General features: G+C 38.7%; 1 protein-coding gene across 3 annotated transcripts in view; it reads right to left on the bottom strand.

The window, feature by feature from the left end:
* Positions 1 to 23171, bottom strand: part of LOC129377980 (microtubule cross-linking factor 1) — a 66674-nt gene extending 43503 nt beyond the window's left edge. For all 3 annotated transcript variants that reach the window (XM_055058200.1, XM_055058202.1, XM_055058201.1), the window contains exons 1-3: positions 21705 to 23171; positions 15858 to 16082; positions 15318 to 15476 (exon numbers count right to left, since the gene is read on the bottom strand). In XM_055058200.1, the coding sequence (XP_054914175.1) occupies positions 15318 to 15476; positions 15858 to 16082; positions 21705 to 22490 (1170 nt within the window). In that variant the 5' untranslated portion in view covers positions 22491 to 23171. The remainder of the gene's footprint in view (positions 1 to 15317; positions 15477 to 15857; positions 16083 to 21704) is intronic.
* Positions 23172 to 23830: the final 659 nt, after the last annotated feature.

The following is a 23830-nucleotide window of genomic DNA, read 5'->3' as shown; positions in this document are numbered from 1 at the left end:
AGTCTCAGGGAGATAAGTCGCTCTGAAATGTTTAGAGGCAGATTATATTAGTGAGATCTGCATGAATGAGCGCTCAATCTGGCCTGTAATCCCTTTGAATAAATTAATTAATACAACACAGCCCTGACTGAACACATTTAGGAGCCAAAAGGCCTCCCCTTTTGTTGCTTGATTTAATTTTTTGGGCCAATGCAAGGACACGCAGTGGAGCTGCTGCTGTATCGGGATGGGTTATTTTTACACGGACGATCAATCTGCGGCTTGCAGCACCTGCAGTAGTCTAAATATATTTCATCTGGACGGCATCCATCCTACAAACTCACACGAAAACTCAACTTACAGCTGAAAATGGAGCAAAATTATCCCAAAAACATTAAAAATTTTATTTATTCCACCGAAACTCATAGTAAATACCTCGGTTCCACAATAATGTACATGTTGAAGCCATTATTTCTGGGAAATTTGATTATGAAATGAAATATTTAACTGTTACATGAAGAAAAAGCTGGACGTTCAATATACTGACTAATATCTCGGTATATTGATGGACAATTGAGTGGAAGGAAAAAGTCTGGTTGAAAACACTGGAATTCATTTCAATATATCATGTGATCAATTAATTAATTACTTAATTAACATGCGTTTACACTATCAGTCACTACGAGTTTTTCTAAATCTGTTGCCTCATCAGGAAGTGGAAACGTCAGAGGAAGCATCCAGAAAGCATCGTAAGCGAAGCGTCTCTGTCGCCTCACCTTAATGGCCTCCCAGAGATTTCTCCCCACGTTTCCAATGAATTTTGACTTGTTGCTGTCAGACTCGGCTAACAGAGAAAATAAACGCCACAGCAGTTAGAAAAATGACTTTGTTTTGTCTCCACTGAATCAGAAACAATTTTAAAGTTTCTGATTCTCTTTCTGGCTTTTCACCTCAGTGACGTGTGCTGATAACAATGAATGATGATTTTTAATTTTTTTTTGTAGCCAGTATGAATTATTTAGTTTACAATTGGCACTTAAATGCAGCATTGCTGAAAGCTCTGAAAAACTGCAAATGTCTATTAGCTACCAAAGAATGGCAAAATGCATCGACTGGGACAAGCAGGAGATTAGAAATGTAGATTTTTACAATACAGGCTTAAGAAAATCCACGTTGTGAATCAACACATGTTCTCGCTGCATGCATGTAGAACCTATAGATCCAGGAAACAGAATCCCCATTAGGCCTGGACCTCGTTGCCAGGATGCACAGGTTGTACATCATTCTGTACAGCAGAAAGAAAACAACTCCCTCCCTGGTTCTCCCCGCTAAGCCGACTCTGACCTCTGAGAGCAGACGTGGAGCGTCAGTGGAAAAGACAAGGGAGCCTTTCATGGAGGAATGCTGCTCACGCTTTAAAAATCTTCCCAAACTACCCAGGAAGCTGATGGCAGAAGACGCGCTGCCAACTGGCATCAAGGGAGCAGTGAGGAGGCACTTCATGGCACCTCAGATTATTAAAACAGATCCAAACAGGACGGAGGTAACCAGAAGGTTTCCAAGTATAAGTAAAGTCTCAAACGACTGAACTGATGCACAAACTCCATGGGGAAGTCGAGCAAACCGACTAACAGTGTTATGACGGCAGAGGTAGTGGAATACGATGCATTATCCAAGACATTTTCTGAGTCATTCTTGCTTTATGAGCCAGCACTGAGGCAGAAAAATTCTCCACTGAGTCCTGCATTAGGTATGCAAGGTTATTAGCAGGAAACAACAACAAAAAAATCAACGATAAAGTTGAAGAGGAAACATTGTGGGGGATACAATCGTGTGAACGTACATTCAGAACGGACAGAACAGGTGAGCAATGACTTAAATAATACCGGCTTGTGAAAATCTGTCTTCAGAAAAATGCATAAAAATAAAGATTAGCATGAAAAGTTGCTTAAATGTAAATACCGCAGTTATTGCCATGAGCAAACATTGGAATTTACACACAAAATCAAGCTGCTACATTCACTTATTGAGCTTTGATTTGACTATCAATAAGTGTCATTATGACAAAAAATGGGATGTTTACAACCAGTTGCCTTTGTGAGACAAACATGTGGTAGTTGCCGTTGATCACAGTTTCTTAAACTTAATCTCACAAGTACATATTAGCATGAAAAGATGCAGAAATTGGTTGATTTTGTGTGAAATTCCACAGTAATTTTATGAAGAACAAATTGATGTAATTTTGAAGAAAAAAGGCAAAAACTTTACTGGTTCTATTTATGTGTCCATAGGACCACAGAGAAAGCTATGGTGGGCCGGATTTGGCCCGTGAACCTTGGGTTTGACACACGCTTTATACGGTTCAAGGGCTTTTCTTCTCATTTTATTGAGAAGATTTGCAAGATTATTATTAAGTAACATTGGACAAATTTGGATTTAAGAACAAGTTAGTGTTTTTTACAGGCTGCCTCAATATAAAAATAATTTGAATTAAAATTAGTTACACCAACATTTCATTTTCAAATTTAAAATGTTTTGTCACTACAATCTCTTTCAATACAAGTGACATCCTGAGATTTTAGCAATATTAGAAATATAGGGCCTGATCAGTTGTTTACAGAGATTGTTGCCAGTTTTGGTCTCTTTCTCTCAAAATAAAAATATTTTGGGACTTTTCACCCTGATCTGCAGATTAGACTCAAGTCCCAAAACTTCAGTCAGAGTCAAGCCTAAAGCTTTTAAAATTGAAGTCAAATCTTGATTTTTTTTTGACAAAAGTGACAAATTCCCTGTCTCTGATTTGAGTCTCCATGTCACATAAACCTCGTTTTAAGTAAAACCTGTAAAGAACTAAGCTAATAAAGAGTAAAATGACCTTTCCCTCAGTCTGTGTTTTATGCAAGAGAGTGTTTTGCTTGCATAAGTTACTGGCATGCTGGCAAACTGGTTATGGCATACTCCGAGCGTAGTGCTGACTCTGCAGATCCCACGGTGGGGAGAAAATTAGACGAGAAACGAGGGGAAGGCTTACACTTCAGTGAGCATTTCTGTAAGCTGCTTTAGCCTCTTTGAAATGTATAATTACAACCAGGTCTGCTTCAGGGTCCCATGATGACACGCAAACCGGCCACAACCATTTTTATTCCAAATAAACCCCTGACGGAAGCATAAAGGAGCAAAAAGGTTCAAATACAGGTATTACAGATAAGGACGAAAAACCTGGGAGCCACAAGGAGTTTTATAATTACAGGAAGCAGATTATGAGAAGCGGAAAGCAGGAAATTTTAATTAAAAGCAGTAAAAACTTATTTTTAACACATAAAAACCAGCAAGTGGAAGAAAGTCCAATTAATTAAATAATTATGAAATAATTTATTAATTGATTACTGAAAAAACAACACATTCAGGCCACTAATTACATTGTATTTATGTTCAGTTAAGCAGAAATGGCTGAGTTGTTCACATGTTGATGTTAAAAGTATTTTATAGCTGAAGATGATCAAGCTGTACTAAACAAATACATTTTAGGCAACAATATATTTATTTTCTTATTTAAAAACAGAATTAAAATATTTGCATTTTCTTGTGTATTTTTAATATTCTATAAAATACATATTTATATTATATAAAGTGCTTAAGTGAAAAATCTGCAGAATGAGGCAATAAATTTTATTAATCAAATTACTCTGTCAGAGTAACAGAATAGTGGAGTACTAAAATAACTATTAGCTTCAGCGCTAATTGACAGTGATGCTTCATGATTTCATTCATGACAGGGTGGAAAAAAAACAACACAAAAAGGCTCAAATACGACGTACATAAACGTCCACAACTTACAGCGTAAATTCACAACATGAAGCGGCTTGTTGCCTCAAGCCACTTTATGAAAAATCGTTCCAATTCAGTCCTGAAATATCAACCAATGTTTGATTAAGTCAACTTCTGTTTTCCCTACGGCGGTGAAACCAGGTAACCAAGCGCGCTCGAGTTCCGCTGGGTTTGCTAGATAACGGTAAAGTGTCCACTGATTGAGACAAACTGGGTGATTTTACTGATAAATCATTTTCAAGACTCCGAAAAAGCATCAACTTATTGCCAGAAATCAGCTATGCGGATTTCTGGCAATAAGTAGAAACACAAAAATGTGCAAATAGTGAATTTTGAATAACGGTTCCCTTTTAAAAATTCCCCAAACCTTTAAATTTCTGACCTGAAGATCAAAATTGTTGGGGTGGGAGATCTGGATTTAAATTAGAATACGATCTAGATTGATAACGAGAAAAATTATAATAAAAATAATTTATTACTCATATTTTAACTCGCTCTATGGCTATTCCCATGTGAACCACCTTCTTCAGGACTGCAGTTACTTAAACAATAAAGTTTCATTTAATCAAACTGTACACTTTAACTGCATTTAATCATATTTTCAACGTTACTGATATTCATTGAACAAACAACTGGAGAAAATTGTAAAAACAACTCTTCTGATAACGCTGTCAGTTTTGTTTTTTATTGAACATCATTAACTGGAATCTATGAAAGCAAAAACAAATCAAATTTCTCACCACAATAAATGATGAACGATACATTTTCTCCTTCAAACAAGAGAATAGCAAAGCAAGCTGCGTCAGTTTGCAGCACAAAGCTTCTATTTAACACCGTTTTTAAGTTACTGTCTCACTCAACATATTATTGATTTATCTTCAGTGAGGAAATTCTCCCTCTGCCTCGAGTCGTGACGCCCTGCAACGCTGAACACCGTAAAGCGGCGGAGTGTTAATGAAACGCAAACGCTCCTGAGCAGACGGTAACGAACCGTCGCGGACGTCCCTCTTGGCTCGCAGTCCGAAACCGTCGCCGCTTGGTTTCTCTGCGGCCGGTAATTGAGGCAGAAAATCTTTTTGAGGTAATTAATGATGGCCGCCCATCACCGGTTGCCCTGGCAACAGACGGCTTAAAACACCCGAATCAGAAGAAGAAAAGAAAACCTGAGATGTAAGCAGCAGAACTGATGTTTATTTTACTCAGAGGGTTGATTTATGTAGTTGAACCGTTGCTGGGTTTATGTTTCCAGCTTTTTAAATGAACTCCACCTCGGCCTGTTTGAGTCGCTGCGGGTCTGACAACAGGCCCTGATGAGTCCAGAAGTGGCAGCTGCGCCTCGAGGTTCTGGGGGTCCGACAAGGACAGCGTGAGGCCGGAGGAGGAAACTGGTAGGAAAAGGTCATCAGGACACGACGGAGGGGAAAAAACATCAGGAAGCAAACGAGAACGTGACAAACGCCAAACAGCTACTGTACTGACTGGCATTTTAATTCAATTCAAAACACTTTACAAAGGGAAATTAAATGTTGTCATAACTCAGATCATCCAAGTATTTTAATACATTTTTACTTCTACGCATTTCGTTCAACGTTAATTACTGCATTAGTGTAATTTTTCTTGAAATTTAGAACGTTGAGTGAACTGAAAGTCCAAAAAGTATCTAAAGGGGCAGTGTTGTGTTGACTGTGCTGTAAAATGCTACACAGTGCCATTTTACAGCACTGCTCTTTATGTTACCTTCACTTGCTGAAAAAAATGCTGTTAATTATATCAAATATGACTGAAAAGACTTCCTTGAAAGTGGGTCTTTGTCTCTTTAAGAAACTCCAGCTCCTCCTGAAACTCCGCCTTCAGGAAGTCATCCCTCCATTGCTCCTCTGTCAACCCTTTAATGACGTTTCTACCAGCGTTACACAGAGAAGTGACTCGTAAAATGAGCTCAGCAGATTTGCAGTTCCTCCACATGTTTGCTAATTGATGCTGGCTAGTCTAAAGGAGCTGCTCTGTGAGGCAGAAGCTCAGAAACTGCATCTCTAAGGAGGAGCTGCGTCTTGAAGGCGGAGCTAGGTCTCCCCAGGCGTTTTGCACAGCTGACTGGTTGCCATTGAGACTAAAGGATTTCTCAAATATAAGGAAGAATTAAAGCAACACTCCATTGTTGAGGGAAAAGTCAATTTTACATGACACTGCCCCTTTAAAGAGTTATTGTTGATGGTGAGGATCTCCAGTAGCAGTCAGTCTTGCAATGAATCTGAAGATGCCTCTGACTGAACACTGTTGATGTGATAATCTCATGACATGCAACTTCTTTTTTAATCACTGTTAAGTAATTATTGAGATAAAACAGGCTCATAAATCTCACTGAAAAGTTAATTGTAAGTTAGTTTTGTTTTATTTTAAGATATTTTCACCTCAAAAATACAGTTTTTGCAGTGGTGTCATTATTTGGACATTTTAAAGCATTTTATTTTATAATGAATAACAACAGTGAGAAAACACGGCACATTATTCCTTAAACATGCAGGTAGGCAGATTATTTCTTTCGAGCCGGGCAGGTGGATCTGAAAGGTCAGGTCCCAGGTGAGACTGTGAGTAAACGAGCTGCAGGACGGCGAGCTTTCCTCAGCTTTTGTCTCTCATCCCACGAGAGACCAAAGGGACGAATGGAGGCCGACGGCGCGTGAAAGGCATCGACTCGGCATCTCAGTCTGGAGGTCACATCAAACGCTGAAAAACTGGGCTGTGAAACCGGCTGAGGCTCTGAGCAACGCTATAAAAAATAAAAAAAATACGACGTGTTTGTGGAGCAACACCAGCAGCTGTAAATGTCGCTGCTACTCAGACGGGCCAAGAGGAGGGAAGAGCCGCTGTGTCTTCTGCCCAACTCGACCGGCCGCCGGGCATTCTGGGATGGCAGCATTTGCAGCCAGCGAACGGCGGCCATAAAGGAGAGGTAGATGTGACTTATAGTAAGACATTTTTCTCATAAGTGAAAAAAACTTGCAATGAAACTTGCACGTTTTCACCAGTATTAAGGAATTATTCACTTAAGAAAAGCTTCTGTATCTTGCTGAAAAGTTAGTTTTGTCTTTTTCAAGTGTAATAAGTTTTCACAAAAAACTAGATGAAAATAGTTGGTAAGATTTTGTGCTTCTGCAGTGTTTCAGAAACTGAACCACAGAAAGCTTTTAAGCCCCAACAGAGGATGCTGGTTTGCTAGGTCTCCAGGCTGCTGCTCCTGTTTTCCTCATGAATGGACAAATTACTGATTTAGTGTTTTTGTTGTGAGGCTTTGAGTTTCAAAAACAATAAAAAAAAAAAAAATGTTTCTCTTGTATAAAATCCCCCCTCAAAAAATAATAAAATACCCCCCAACATTTCCAAGATGGTTTCTGTGGTGTAATTAAGTCAACTGTTGTTTTTTGATAATAATTACCAGCAGCTAAATGAAGTGAGACTCAGATAAATAAAACTTTATTAACCGGGGATCATAAACTTGTATCTGGGTCTTTCCACCCGAGCTCTCCCGATGTTTTCTGGTTCAGACAAAGGGGCATTATTCTCATGTCTGAAAAACGGGAGGCTGTGAATCTCCATCTGTCTGCTAATGAGGTTAGCATTTCACGGTGGCCTCGCGGTTCACAATAGGAGGGAGGGGTTCCCTCTTCTGCACACTTGGATGAAAAAAAAAAACGGCCCAAAGGGAGCGGAAAGTAAAATTTTAATCGTTTTATCAACAAAGATTGTGAAGCAGCAGTGAAGCTTACCTAAATCTAAACCCTGATGGACTCTGCAACTGTGTATCTAACTGCAACATCTACTGGATACAATCAGTTTCTGAAGATATCGAAGAATTATATAGCAGATTTTTGGATTGCACTTATATTTTTTAAATAAAAACAAAATGTCACCAGTATTGGCCACACCTCCGCTTAGGCTTGTTATGATGAGAAATTTCTCTAGATGATAAATTGTTTAAGTAGTTGTTGGGATAAACAATAATGCAGCTGTTTTGAGACCATTTTCAAGTATTATAAATGGTAATAACGGCATAATAATGAAAGAACACAGGTCAATAAAGCTTAAATTCTAACCAACATTTAAAGGTGAATTTTAAATATCAGAAATTTAAAAACAAAACAACAGAAACACCAAATAAAATGAATTATGAGGCCTAGTAAAGATCAAAACATTGAAAACTTTTATAATCCAGTTTTTGGTAGAAAGAGAGAAAAGAGAAATACAATAAAACATATCAACTTCATTTTAATTGCTCTTGCTATTAATTGATTTATTGCTTACCTCTGCTAATTCACGCTAATAGCATTGTTAGCTATTTGGTAAAAGATCTACTCAAGTACTGAGTATCTGATTATCAATCATTTAATATTAAAAAACTGCCTTATTTGGTATTTTCATGACCGAAATGACAATAATTCACATAACAAAAAAACCCCAACAAAATAAGGCAAATGGAAAATACTCCAAATCAGTTTCTTTCAATAAAAAAAACTTGTGAAACTTCAACAGAAACTGTTTGATTCGAACACGTTTGTTTTTCAGTCAGTGGGTAGAGAATCCAGAAATTTACTCAAGAGTAAATTTTTTTTAGAAAAGACACTCAAGTAAATGTAATTAAGTAAATGTAACTAGTTACTCCCCATCTCTGCCAGGATCCATTTTAGATGTGGACCTGACATCTTTTCTCCTTCATCGACTCTCAGCGAGAGCCACTAAACTTTCCCGACCATATTTCCATCGATGCGACGTTCCCCTCCATTTTATCGGAGGCTCTATTTTCCCGACAGCCTGTTTCTTGAAGTGGAGGTGAGAAACGCTCTGAATCAGTCAGAGTTACCGCCTGCCAAGCTGCTGTCAACCTCCCTAAATATAACAGCTAATGCCATTCGCTACGCCGAGGAGAAGCTTCCACAACGCCGGTTTCTGGGCCAAACGTTATGATGTTTTGAGGTTAAAGCTGCAGCGTACGCTGCCAGGCGACGAGGCGTCTGTCGCTGCCACTGATACGGCGGCGGTTTGCAAACTGAAAGAGGTTTTGTTATTTTTAATTTTCCCTGCAAATCAAACGTTTGCACTCCAGAGAATCTACCGGGATTCTCTTACAGCTTCAAAGAATTAAAACTGGATTATTTAGCAAAAGTACTCAAAACGACGCCTTGCAGAAGGGAAATATATTTAGTATCCAGCTGTCACGGATCTGGTTTCTGTTCTATGTGTAAAATAAACCCTACAAATTCAGTTGATTTGGTTTTTGCTTCTTATGATTTAATGGGTAAAGAGAACTTACAGCAAGAAAACAAAGCTGTTGTTTTCTTAAAATAGAGAGGTTTACGCTCAAAAAACAGCGCAACATAACGCTGTAGCTTACGAAAATAAGCCACTACAGCTTATCTTCGTAAGCTGCAGTGGCTTTGTTTCCTCAGTGTCTGAGCCAAATAAAGGAGAAACATTTGTTACTGGTAAACTGCTGCATCCTTGATGCATTAAAAAGCGTCGACGCAGATCCTTCCTCTATTTCTGTTTTATCATTCAACTCAGATGCACAGAAATGAGGAATCATTATTGATAATTGTAGATTATTTTATGCTATAATCTTGCCTTTAGTATCTTACTGTTTTTTTTTTTTACACATTTTAATACTTTTATCTTTGTGTGAGCGAACATGAAGTACATCACTATTTCAGTCTCAGGTTTGTAGTTTGTTTTGCACTTATGACTGAGTTTGATCCAAACATAAAATCATCACTATTCATTAACTGAGTTCTAAATAAATTATGCATATCACTAAGAATAAATGTCTTTTTCTTAATTCTGCTGCTCTTGGCCAAAAAGCCAAATCAAACGGATATTTTCCATCACTGATCTGATGTAGACCATGTTTGAATTAACAGAAAAGCAGAAGATCTCTGAAGATCAAAACAAATAAATCTTTTGAGGCTGTTTTGAAAAGCCTTGATTCGTCTGAAGGCGTTTTAAGAGGCACTCTGACGTTCGTACGACGACGCTCTCATTTACTGAGTGGCAGCTTCGATGCTTCAGTAAATTATATCACTTGCAAAACATTTTCAGAAAATCCCGTCTGGGCGGATGACAAATTCAACCTTTCACGGGTTTTAAACTTCAAAAGGAAAGCGACAAACTCCCCAAGGTTTCAATGGTTGCCCCATTTTCTCTGTGCAAGCCAAAGTTTACCTACAGAAGGATTCGAGAGACGCTTTAAAAGGATTTGAATTCTGCAGCATATTGTGCAGAAAAACGGCTCTAAACTCTTTTCTTTGTTCCACACATTGTAAATTTGGGGGTTTTCAGCTACATGGTGATATGTTTCATATGGATGTATGTCACTGCAGCAGATTTTTGCTCTCTCCTTCCTGCTGGTGGAGTCAGACAGGATATTAAGTAGGTCAATGAGATTCCTCTGTATTACTACAGCAGGGAAGCAGAAGAACGGGAAAAACAAGACAGAGATAAAGACAAGTCGCTGTCGCTCAGATACTGTGACTTATTAAAAAGTAAACACGTTTCCGTTTGTTCTGGAGGTAAAAAACACCTAGAAAAGACTCAATGTTGAAGGATTTTCTGTTGGATTAAAATTTTCTCGGTGTGATGAAACAAAAGCTCATTATTTATGCTGCTCTTGTTGCTCAATCAGTGAACAATAAATAACTGAGGTTATTGAAAGTGGAAATTCTGAGAGCAAACATATGAAGAAAAAAAGACTAATAAGTAGCTCTGTCACGATAATTCATGCAAAATGATAAATTGTCCCATATAAATGATAATATTGTTGTTTTTATGCCACCTTACCAAATTACAGCGATTATAAAATAGTCTAAAGTAAGTCCTTTCCAGGCTTGATTTCAGACTCCATGTGTTTTCTGACACTAAAAACATTAAAATATATTAATTAAGATATAAATTCTGATAATAAAGTCATTATAAAAACAGTTTTTTGAGCAGAGATAACAGGGGAATGAACTAAATATGTATTTAAACTTTATTTCAATTAAAATATGTGAAATGAACAAGGACTAGTTTAAGTTTATTATAAACTGTCAACATGAATCAGTTCATTTTAATCAGTTCTTGTTCAGGATGAACTGCAACAACACGACCAGTGAAATGTTATAAAATAAGACTTTTAATTTGTGAAAGGAGGTTGTGCAAAATGTTGTAACAACAAAAATCTGATATTTCTCAATTTTCCCTCCACTAAAAAAAGTATACGAGCGGATGTTTAGACATTTTATTATCACCTGACAATATTTTAATTTTTCTTTCCATTAATAAGACTAAGAGGTGGCAGCAAAAGCAAATAATTTAAAAATAAATGAACAGTCGAGCAAGCAAGAAGTGACCATTTTTCAATGTAATCATTTCCAAGCTTAAGCTGCAAAACATATTGAACTAAAATCTATTTAACTGAACAAATGAGCCTCATCTGACTGCCTGAAAGGTCACAATTCACCAAATGTTAGAGAGATCCCACATAAAGAGCAGCTTCTCAACACACTGATGGCTTAAATAAAAAGCATAAGCAGAGCGTGGCGTAAATTACGTTCCCACTTTACGGAGTGTGGAGGCGACAGGAGGAGGAGGAAATGTGCCAGGAGGAAAACCCGGAAGTCAGTGAGCAGGAACAGAGCCGCACAGAGGCCAAGCATTCGTCTTTCATGTAAGATGAATTTGTCCCAGCAGAGCAGGGAGCGCACAATAAATTACCTGATGCTCTGTTTGCAGCAGACATTTCATTCGTTTCATTTCATTACACACATCAGAGGGCCGCTGTTCATTAAAAACAAAAAACAACTCTCAGAACAGCAGCAGCAGATCCTGTCAACCAGTTTGGCTTTAAATCAATTTCTCAAACTTTAACAAACACTCACAGACCAAATAACTAGAAGTCGCCCCGCAATAACACAAAATCGTAACAGTCACAATCCGAAATTACAATATTACGTCTCTGAACTCATTGTCTTTGTTCCTCCTCATATGAAGGTGGCGCTGTCTGTCAATGTGACTGGCTACATAAAACCAAAAACAAGTCGACTGGGACAATTATAGATTCTGAAATTACAGATTTTAAGCTTTCCAATTTTTAGAAAACAAATGGGAATAAAAACATTCTTTAATCCAAGTGTTGTGTGCACTAATAATGTTTTATGGCTTTACTTATTGAAAAATATTAATTCTACAAAAGAAAAGACTTGAAATTAGAGAATTATTATAGTAATAATGAATAGTTTTGAAATGATTCAAAACAGAGTTGAGTTGTTTTGGCAGAATTAACATTTCTTTCATCCAGCAGATGGTCCAACACAAATCATTTTATTGTAGGTGTTGAGATGCAGATCGTTAGCGTGGGGCGCAGCGCTGCTCCAGTCTGTAAGTTTCAACTGCAGCTCTACAACAGCATGAAAACAAGTGCTGCAGTATTTACATTTCAGTAGCTTTTTATGCTAATGTTTATTTTTAAGCATTCTCCTAAAGGCAGATTTTCACAAGCTGGTATTGTTTCAGTCATTCGTCACCCGCTATGCGTTCAGACTTGCATCAAATGAAACTACGTATCCCTCACAAATGTTCCTGTTGGGCTTTAACGCTGATTTCTCTGCTGTTTTCCACTAATAACCTTACAGACCTGGCGTAGGACTCAATGCAGAATATTGATGCATTTAAAGATGAGCGGCAAAAGCAAATGAGGTGGATTAGCAGTTCTCGCTAACAACTAATGTTTTCATCCACGTTGCTGAGAAATCAGGCTGTGACATGCTAACTGCTGTTAGCATGACATGCTACTGTCATGCAGTCTTGCTACTGTCATCCAGTCTTCGGTCAGAGGATTCGTTGTGAGACTGACTGCTACAGGAGACCCAACAACATTCAATTTTCTTTTGGGATAAATAAAGTATTTTTGCAATTTAGCAAACAGAAGTAAAACTTAAGAAGATTTTGTTATTATTATTATTTAGCAGGTTTCAGCAATAATGTAGTTCAAAGTGTTTTAAAACCTGCAGTTTTTAAACAACAGGAACATTTTAGTCGGGATTATAGGAAGAAAAAAAAACATCTTTTTAATGCTTTATGTGGATTTCTGGTTTTTACAGTAAGGATGTTGTGTTTTTTCTTGTGCTACAGTGAAGATGTACAAGGTGAGGTCAAAGCAGTAAATCAGGAGCGTCTTCTCCTTCCAGTCAGACGACATTCTTATCAGTAAACCCGACTTCCTTCTCTTATGTCTGAGAATGTGAGTTTTTACATCTGATCCTCATTAGCTCGTTTTTGCAGGTCTCAAACAGTAGCATTGAAATTATTACTCTCTGTTCATTAAAACTTCAACAGGCTCCTTTCAAAAGTAAAAAAACAAATATTAGAAAAAATGTGGAGCTGTTATTTAAAGACAAGGCGGGGGTGCTGCATCAAAAAATAATAATAATAAAAAAAACACCCAGAAAAGGAAGCATGTTTTTCTGGGACGAACCACGGGGGAAGACAACAAAATAAATAAATCTGCAATCATTTGGAGCAGCAGCACTTCGACTCATCTCCTCCCCTTTCTCAGACGCGCTGCATGTCATCTGCTGCTCATGCATGTATGCAAGAAATCTGTTGGACGATAAACTGGTAGCACTGTTGCCTTGCAGCAAGAAGGTTCTGGGTTCGATTCCCGGCCCGGGGTCTTTCCCGGGTACTCCAGCTTCCTCCCAAAGTCCAAAAACATGACTGTTAGGTTAACTGGTCTCTCTAACAGAGACTGAAACTCTCATGGGGACAATAAATAAATACTTTCAAGTAGCAAAAGTGTAGAAATGTTGCAACTGCAATGTGTGTTTTTTTTTTGTTGTTAGAAATGTAGATCTAAGCCAAGCTGCACAGCAGCCAGATAAAGACAGAGTTTGGGAATCACCAAACTGATCGCTGCTTCTGGGTGTGGCCTACTTCCTTTGGGCTGGCAGACGGTGGATAACCTGCTGCTGTCAGAATCGATAAGTCTAAGCAGTCCGACCTGAGCGGCTCTGAGAATAAACTCAGCTCATCTGATTACTGGTGAGACTTTACTTCATGACTGCCAAAGTAAAAATTTCCTCCTTCTTTCTTTGGGCTGCAAAAATCAGAAAAACACGTAACTGTTATACCATTAGTGAATGTCGAGATGCCAATTATGAATATTCCACATTTTTGAAGAGGCAGTGTTATAAAAAATTAACTTTTTGACCTTTTCGTCATGTTATAACATCAATCATTCATCAAAAATATACCTGGAGAGTTACTTTAATTATTTTAATGCAGATTTGACACAGCTCCTCCTCCAAGTTTCAGAGCTTCGGCCTCACAGCTCAGCTCATTCAGACTAGCCAGCAGTAATTAGCAAACATCTGGTGGAACTGCTGACTTTATTATTGGAGCTACTTCTCAGTCAACCGCTGGTAAACCTTTGCTAAAGAGGTAATAGAGGAGCCATGTTGTGACGAAGTTTTTAAAGAGACAGACGCACAATTTCAAATCAGGAAGTAACAATATATGCAGAATTTTCAGAACTGAAGCAAACATAGTTACTTGATTATAAAATGCCTCTATTTGCCAGGAAAACACATAATACTCCCTCTTTACTGGATTTCTAATATTCTATAAAATATCAAATAAAAAATCTGCTGAATATAAAAAAATGATATCCAATTACTCGATTAGTCCTCAGAATAAAAGTATTTGGTGAAAAGTCAACTCAAGTACTGTGTAACTCATCAAAATATAAATCACTTAATATTTGAAAATTACATCAGACAAATTTAAAGTTAAGTGGAAATGTTGGTATTTTAAGCACAAAAATTACAATAATTTATATAAATAACCAAAAATAACAAAATGAGGCAAAAAAATAAAATCCAAATTGGTTTCTTTCAATTAAAAACTGAGAAATTTTAACCATGTAAGAGTTGAAATACTTCAACATATTTTTACTCAAATAAAGGTAAAAAGTAGCCGCCAGGAAATTACTCAAGAAACAAAAGTATTTGGTGAAAAGGCGACTCAAACATGGAGCATCTAATGGAAGTGAAATATAAAGCTGTGACCAAAATGAAAATAATTAACATCAATAACAAAAGGTCAAATAAACATGTTTCCAAATCAGTTTCTTTCAATAAAAAACTGATAAATATTTGGTTAAAACATGTTTGTTTTCTTTCAGTGGGTAGAAAGTCCAGAAATTTTACTCACGTAAAAGTGATAAACACAGTGTAGTAAGAATACTCCTTTTTTAAAAGAAGTTACTCAAGTAAATGTAACTAATTACTACCAAACTTTACCAATAATGAAAGCAAAGGCTCTGCAGCAGCTTTTCTCTCTGTGGTCCAACAGGCTTCATGAAATTTAGCCTCTGGTGATCCTCTGCTAACAGATGCTAACAGATGCTAACAGATGCTAACAGTTGCTAACAGTTGCTAACAGATGCTAACGGATGCTAACAGATGCTAGCGACGCCCCCTCACCTCTTTGATCCTCTCCAGCTCGTTGTGCAGCGCCTGCTTGGAGATCTCCACCTCGATGATCTTCTGCCTGAGCGTCTCGTTCTCGTCCTCCGCGCGGCTGCGCTTGTCCTCCGTGCTCTCCAGCTCGTTGTGCAGACGCACCGACACGTCCTTAGCAACCTGAGGACCGTTTGGTTGCACAAGATTGATATTATTGTCGTCTCAATACTTTAAAGTCTTTTACTGGAGCACAAAGTAAAGCAGAGGAAGAGAAATGTTACAAAATGTCTTCCAACTGACTAATCCTTTTTCTCATTTTCTGCATATAAATACTAAATGTTTGCTTGGAACTTCAGAGACATGTTTCAGTAGGTCACAGAGTCAAAAAACAATGTTAATGTTACTCAAACATTCACGTATAAAGGGTAAAATCAGAGAAACTGATCATTTAAAGTGGTGGTTCTTTTTTTCCTGAGCTATATCCAGTAAAAAACCACAGAAGTTTTTCTTCCTTGCTGTTGAAGGAATTACAAAAAGAAATTTCAAACCAACAAGCAGCACCTTGAGGTCCTGCTCCAGACTGCGCAGCAGCTCTCCGTCCACATGGCCCGTCTGAGCGACACGCAGGCTCTTCTGCTCCGCTTTCCTCAGCCGGTACTGCAGGATGCGGCAGTTCTTGTTGGCCCGGTCCAGTTCCCGCCGCAGCTCCTGTACCTGGTAGACCTCCTCCTCCAGGTAGCTGTCCCGAACCTCCTCCATCTCCGCTCGCAGCTCCTCCACTTCATCCTGAGAGACGCAGAGACGGAGGGAACAGGCAAATGTTTTGGTTCTTACTGTGTCATCAAATTAAAAAGTACAGGTGTAAGGGAGATAAAAAACATGATTTTTTTTTTCATCACAAAATCATTCGTAGAAAATGAGATTTCAGTTCAGTTCTGAATCTTTTGAGCTGCTTTAAATCCAAATAAGCTGCTGCTGGCCATTCCCCCAACTCAACAAGTACATGTGCACAAGAAAATGGCTGACAGACGATGCACAATTATCCAACTGTACATATTTGAAAAGCATTAGTAGAGCCTCCTGCACAATCATTCCTGGATGGTAAGTCGACACACTTTTCTTTTCCAGCAGCCATTGTACTACACATACAGCTGTAAAAACAGCTGACCAAATGTGCTGGAGCTGAATAGATTTACACAAATTAATGTGAGTTTTTTTCCACTAAAATAAAACTATTCATATATTTTAAGGCTTCTTTCTGAAAAGCATTAGTAGAGCCTTCTGCACAACCAACAAGAATGTAGCAAGTGGTTTCTGGACAGCAAAAAACCAAATAGCAAAATACATTGTACAATGCATACAAAACCAGCTGACCAAACATGCTGGAGCTGAATAAATTTTCCCAAATCAACTCATTTTAATGAGAGTTTCAGTTGTTGTAACAAAATCTTAATATAATTTAAGGTTTCTTTCATTCAGAAGGCAAAACTAATTTTAATGAAGCTTTTCTGCAAGTAAAAGTTGCAAAACTGAGCCTCTTTCTAGGACAACTGTGCATAAAGTTCAGATCTGAGAGACACAAGATGAGATTAAAAAGCAAACTAGTTAATTAAATGTTTATTTTTTTCTGCTATGAAACAGAAAATAAAATCAGGGGACAAAACTGATCAGTAAATGTCAGTGTGATGAAAGCTGTGTCACAAAAACGGATTTAAAAGGTCAAGAAAAGGTTCCACAATTACAAAGATGGGTTCAAGTTATTTTCTGGCATAAATCTATTAAGGAAAATATGCAATATGATACACTTCTGTGGATTATGTTAACACTGTTAAATGGTTAAGCAGGAGCTCCAGTAATAATGACGTAACATCCTGATTTGTGCAGAAGCGTCTTATCAACATGCAGGTTTCTGTTCTGGATCTGTTTGCTGCGTAGATTTCCCCGGGGACGGCGAATCCACCATGTGATGAAAAGACAACCAAGGAGGGAGAACCGTGTCAATTAAAGAAAACTAAATCCATCCTGATTCGGGAAAGCACTGAGGCCAGTGTTATCTGAGCAGGAAGCAGCTAATGACCGCGCAGACGGTCGAAGCGATCAATGCACAGGTTCAGAGCGGCACACTTAAAGAAAACCTCTGGTGTTTATTACAGGAGCGTTTGGTCCTCTTTGTGAAGACACTTTATCTTCAGCGGTTCTGATTGCTTAGAAAGGCTATATGCAAAATGAAAAGGTTCAAAGCAAAACTTTTGTTCTTTTTTTCTCAATGAAATATGAGCTGGGATGTTTTCTGACTGGGTTTTAATTTGCTACTAGAACTACGCCTGTCACGAAAACTTTTACTGGACGATAAATTGCCCCACACGTTATCGCGATAAACGATAATATTGTAATAGAATGTGATGCAATAATAATTCAAGAACATATTCTGAAAGATCAATAAACTTTAAATTCTAGTAAAACTGGAAGACATTTTAAATATCCAAAATAAATGAACAAAACGGCAGAAACGACAAATAAATGAGTTATGACGTTTTTGTAAACAAAATTATTCGTAAAAAAATGGCTATTTGAGACCAAAACACCAGACTAAAGACTTTTATCATCCAGTCTTTGGTAGAAAAAGAGAAAAAAGAAAAACAATAAATTCTGCAAATGGACGTTATTGAGCTCGTTTTAATTTATCAGGCGATTTATTGATTTATTGTGACGGGTCTAATTATGAGGAATTAAATGTCTCTATGTTGCATAGATTGATCCAGAGCTGCAACTAATGATTACTTTAGTAATCTGACAATTAATCAGATTGTTGCAGAAATACATTAAATAAATAATTCATTTCCTTTTTTAAATACATTTTTTGTCTAGTATGACATAGTGTTCTTTTAGTGAATTTGAGCCCATTTTTCTTTTGCAAACATTTATCAGCCTAATCAAGTTACCTCAAAGTGGCTTTTCTCTGTTGTTTCTGCATATTTTTAAACTTTTAACATAAAAACGAAATTGTGAGCAACTAGACTGATCACAAATTAAAAAGAAAAGTTGTAAAGATGACGATATAATGCATGGTAGGCATGAGAACTATAAAGAAAGTGCAAATTAAGGATTCATTAATTTGCAAAATAGCATTTTATTTTGTTTCCTTTTTTTTGTAACATTGTAAATTTACCAAAATAAATGAAAAACTATAAGACCTGAAATGTTATTTTAAATGAATTGTTTTGTGCTTTTTTAGAATAATGATGTTTCCAGTAGAAAGAAAGACACAAGTGATATCGAAATATATTTCACACCTTTTGAAACTAAATCAGAGATTTTGTTTTGGAATAATTAACCATAATATATCCAATAGTCTTATTAATTATTACTGTTTTATTCCATATGTTCTTACTTAAAAAGTACAAACAGCTTGTGTCAAATTTTTTATAGGTTAATATGGTTACATAATTTATTATGTATCAATAAATTACATATTTATTGATATGTAATGATGCGATCATTGAACAAACAGTGGAAGAAATACTAAAACTTACAATCTGGACAGTTTTGGGTGGTTTAAACATCATTAATTGAAATTTATTGTGACATGAAATCAAAATTCTTATCAAGAAATTTATTACGACAAATTATGAAAAATACGGTAAAAGCCCACTCTTAATAAATGGTTAATATTTGAGAATCTGCTGGAGAAAATTAAAGTGACAGACCAGTTAATTGGACACGATATTTACATATATTTGTAGCTAAAGATAAATTTACCAGCCACTCGAGGGGAACTTGTTGCAGAAATCCATCAAAACAAAGACACGCCAAATGAAAGATGTTCTACCAAGCTGCAGCCTTTGGGGTAAAACGCGGTTATTTAGGTAAACATGTTTTTTTGGGGGGGAGGTTAAAGGACCTCAGAGAGCAGCTGGCAGGCAGCGACGGCCGGGGTCTTTGAACGCACCCCCGCCACACATCCGACTGTCATCCAGTCCTGGGGGATAAAGCCGCTACAGCCACAGGCAGCAAAGCTGATTAACTCTCTTGTGTCTCCATTGAGACAGAAACGAGTGATCAAGTTTGAAACATTACTTTCATCTGTGCTCAAACGTAACCTTTTCATCTTCAAAATGGAGAAGAGTTTGAAGCTTTATTTGTTTTTTTTTCCTTTTTCTCAATTTGTGGATGAATTTTAAAGCAGCAAATGAGACAGAAAGTCCAAGATAGATTCAAGTTTTGTTTGTTAAAAATATGCTTCTTGTGTCAAATATGCAGCTTTTACAGAGAATCGTTAAAGAAATAGAAAATTGGCACAAAATCTTACCAACTACTTTGGTCTAATCTACTTGTACACTTAAAATAAGCCAAAAACTAATTTACAAATAACTGTTTTTTTAGCTTGTTTGAGTAAAGAAATTTCCTTATATTGCAAAAAAAAAATATATTAGTTACAATGCAAATTATTTCACTCATAACACAGAAAAATCTCTTCTAAAAAGTGAAATAATCTGCCACTCAATCTGGTACTTAATATTTCACTAGTATTAAGAAATTACTTCTTAATAATTCCTTAATATTAAGGAATTAATATCATATTTCTTGATGAAAAGTTACTTGTACATTAGTTTTTGTCTTCTATTAAATTTACTATAGACAAAAAATACTTGGATCAAAATAAAAATGGACCAAACAAGAACAAATAAGCAAAATATGTTTTACCAAGCTGCAGATTTGCTCAGTTTGATGTTTTTGCAGTGAGAATATTGTGTCCTGCACCATCTGGCTCTCATCGGCACAGATGCATTTATCTGAACAAATGTGAAACTGTAAGTCAGAACAGACATAGATTTGACTGAAAATTTTGAAAAAAGAGAAAAAACATGGGGAACCACCAAGATGAAGCCTTCCTCTCATAAAAGTCGCATCAATAAAGGTCAAATCCGCCGGGAAGGCAGAGAAGATTAGCAGACATGATGGATGGAAAACCAGTGGGAATGTGTTTAGATTTGGGATATAGATGAAAAATTAAGTTGTAATAAAGCAGGTGAAAGGTCAAGGGCATAAATAACAATCAGCTGTGAAGACTGCTGCACCCTTCCTCCATCATCTCCCCCATTCGTGGTCAGATGGTCTCATGTTTATATGCATAAACTGCAAGTTATTTTCACATTCTGACATGTGAAACTAGTGGATTTTTGGTAAATTCAGTGGATCCTCATGTATTTGAGGCTTTGTTTGTGGAATGTCTCTTCAAAATACTTGTAGAAAATTTGCATATTTGTCCATTTTTTTGCAGGGAAATCTGAAATGTAAAAAAAAAGAAAAGAAAATGCAGCTTAGGGAGCTGAAATGCTCCTACACAAAGCAGCCAATCCAGAAGCGCCAGCCATTTTCCTTGGTCCTGATTGGCTGAACACACAAGAGTAGAGATAACAATAACTGCTAAGATGTGCTAATTAATGTCTCTTTCAAAAAAATCAACTGGGACGCTCAACAAAGTCAGATTTCCCACTGACGTCGTGATTTCGCCCATTAAATGTTTCAATATGGCCGCTCATTGCATCAGCGGTTTTAAGACGTGGTGGAAACAAGTTTATTTTACAACACGCACATGTAAAAATGCATCTAAAATGAACATGTAACACGCAGCACCTGCAGCTGTAAACAGAACAAATTAAAAGCAATGCTCGCTTAAAGTGTTGTTTATGAAAGTTACTGCAGCCAACGTCTATGGGCGCCGCCATGTTGATCATCCTGAGCTCAGCTGTAGCCTAGAAAAAAATGGATTTTAAATATTTGCTAAAATGTTGACAGTATAAGAGAGATAATCTGAAAAAAGAAAAATGTTTTTCTTTCTCCCAGTTCTAATTGCAGACGTACATCACTCAGTCAGAAACCTCCAATCAGAGCCGGGAGGAGGGTCTTAGCGCTGTCAATCACTCTCATGCTCACCTCTTCCCGTTTGCTGTCTGCTACATCTGATTCATCACAACATAGTCTGCCGCTAATGCTAATGCTAGTTCGCCTAGCCACAGATGACAGTTGATAAACAGTTTTCCTGGAATGGTAACTTGTTCTGTTATTAGCACATTGAACCGCATTGATTGACAGCACTAAGTCCCGCCCCCTGGCTCTGATTGGCTGTTTTTAAAAAGGAGTGGTGTAAGGAGGTCCATCTTTTCACACATTATCTGTCATCTTGTAGTTAAATGCTGCAGCTTTAAACCTAGAGCTCTGATACAGCATAAGTTTAAACTTTGACACCCAAATAAAACTCAGAATTCTGCTTTTTTGAATTTTGGTTTGGCATCCAGACATAATTAGACCCCCCTGACACCCTCTCCCCATCTAGCCAGTCAGACTACAACTTTCTAGAGGCGCCCCTGCATCTATCAGCTATGGTTCATTGAGCCCAGTCGGTACCTTGAGGTAGTCGTTTTCAGATCTCAGCTCGTCCATCTCCCGCAGCAGGTCGTCCTCGGCTGCAGCCCTGCCGGTTCCTGTCGGTTTGAATTGTGCGCTGGCGGACGGTTTCTCCGGTTTCTGTCTCTCTCCCTGCGGCCCCGCAGCGCGCTGAGCCGGAGACGCGCCGGCGGGCGCCGGAGCAGCGCGATTATCGCCCACCGGCTGATCCCGGTCGCTGGAGCCGGTGCCGGACTCGGCGTCGCTGGCGGCCGGCGCCTGCTTGTGTTCGTCGGACAGCGGCTCGGACGGGCAGTCCGACAGGTCCGAGCTGCTGTCCGTCTGGCTGACCCGGCTGAGCTGCGCGCCTGTCGGAACCCTGATCGGGGATCCATGGCTGAGAGGCCCCGGGGATCCCGCGGCCAGTTTGCCCTTCTTGCCTTTGGTGCGGACCGGACTGCTTGTGCCGTCCGGCTTGGTGCTGCTGGCTGCTGCCGCTGCATGCTGCGGCGTCTTCGTGGGTTTTTTCGCGGCGGGGGACTTGATGCTACTTTTTGGCGTGGCTGGTTTCTCTTTGGCCCCAGTTGTGTTGCGCCTGGAGGTTCGGTTCGGATGGGCTAAGGACGCCGCGGCAGACTGCTGCTGCTTGGCGAGCTTCGGGGATTTGGGGACGATGGCAGGTGGCTTGTTGGAGCGGGAGTGCACATCCTTGAGGAAAGGTCTCGCCGGGGAAGGCGCTCGGTTCAGCCTCTTCTTCTCCAACTGTTGGCTCTGCGGTTTGGAGTCAGAGCCATTGGAGCTCTCCATTGTACAGGAGGATGATCAGGAAGGAAGCGATCAATCCACGGCACCGAGGAAAATCTCTGACGTGCGCCTGCAGGGAAGCAGCCAGGTTGCTCTGCTTTCTTCTTCCTTGTCGGTTTGGGGATGCGCATTCTGCGGCGGGCTGGATGCTGCTTTTCACTCCATCCAGCAACATTCACCAGGTTGTCATTGTAGTCCCCGCTGCCTGTGGAGCCTCCGGAGGAAACACTGCAATGAAGGAGAGGGGATTAGTGGCAGGTTGCATCTGCAGCCCGGGCTGCTTCAACTCAACTTGGGAATCACAAAAAGTGAGCCGGAGTCAGATCGCTTCCTCCTCCATTCCCGTCTCATGCGCTCCGGACCCGCAGCCAGTCGCTCTCCTTCACAAATGACACGTAAAATCTGCAATCGCTGCGGTGTGAGGCTCGACGCCCGCGGATTCCTGCGAGGCGCATGCGCTGCTGCTTCACACCCCTTGTTTTCTGTGGGACCAGGTCTGCCACGCTCTGCTGCGCATGTCCTGGAGGCTGTTGGACACCTTTACACAGAGGGACAAATGTTCACGCAAAAGCCCAATAAAGGGGAACAGAGTATCGAACCCAGATGTTCACAACAAACTTAGAGCAAAGTTGTGGTAAATTAGGTGGAAGCATTTTGATGAGTCATTTTCTTTTACAAGTAAAAATCTGAAAAGTACAGCATTGTAGAGGCGATGCTATGTACTTTACAGGCACACAGTGACATTTTATAATACAATCAAGTAACTTATCTTTTCATTTATGTGATGCATAAATGAAAATAAATTACTTTCCAATTTGACGTCTCTGTCCCTTTAAGAAGTTCCTTCTCTTTCAGACAGCTGCCTTGTCATCACAAACCTTATGCATTAAAGCCGCAGCATGTCACTTTTACAAAAATATGTACAACTGTCACCATGTTATGAGACAAATAATCTGTGAAAAGATCAGAAACAACCAATCAGAGCCAGGAGGCGGGTCCTAGCGCTGACAATCAACATCATGCACTCACTGCTATATGCTAGTGACGGAGAAACAACTCACCTTTTCAGGGATCTGCAGTGATCGGTGGCCATGCTAACTAGCCTAGCATTCTGCTATATTGCATGATTGACCACTAAAGCCCTCCTCCTGGCTCTGATTGGTCGTTTTTGATTGAGTGGTGTATTTCTGAAGCTTGATTTTTTTCTTCAATTATTTGTCTCATACCAAACTGTGACGACATGGTGACACTTCTAACAAATCTGAAAAAAAATATACATATTTAATAAAAGTTAATTTTGCAGCTTTCAATTATTTACAGCTGTTTTTAAGAGAGTTGGACAG

Source organism: Poeciliopsis prolifica, unplaced genomic scaffold (genome assembly GCF_027474105.1).
Source record: "Poeciliopsis prolifica strain line A6 unplaced genomic scaffold, Auburn_PproV2 SCAFFOLD050, whole genome shotgun sequence".
NCBI classification, from domain to species: Eukaryota; Metazoa; Chordata; class Actinopteri; order Cyprinodontiformes; family Poeciliidae; genus Poeciliopsis; species Poeciliopsis prolifica.
Note: the sequence above shows the minus strand (reverse complement) of the source record. Positions and strands in the feature narration are given on the sequence as shown.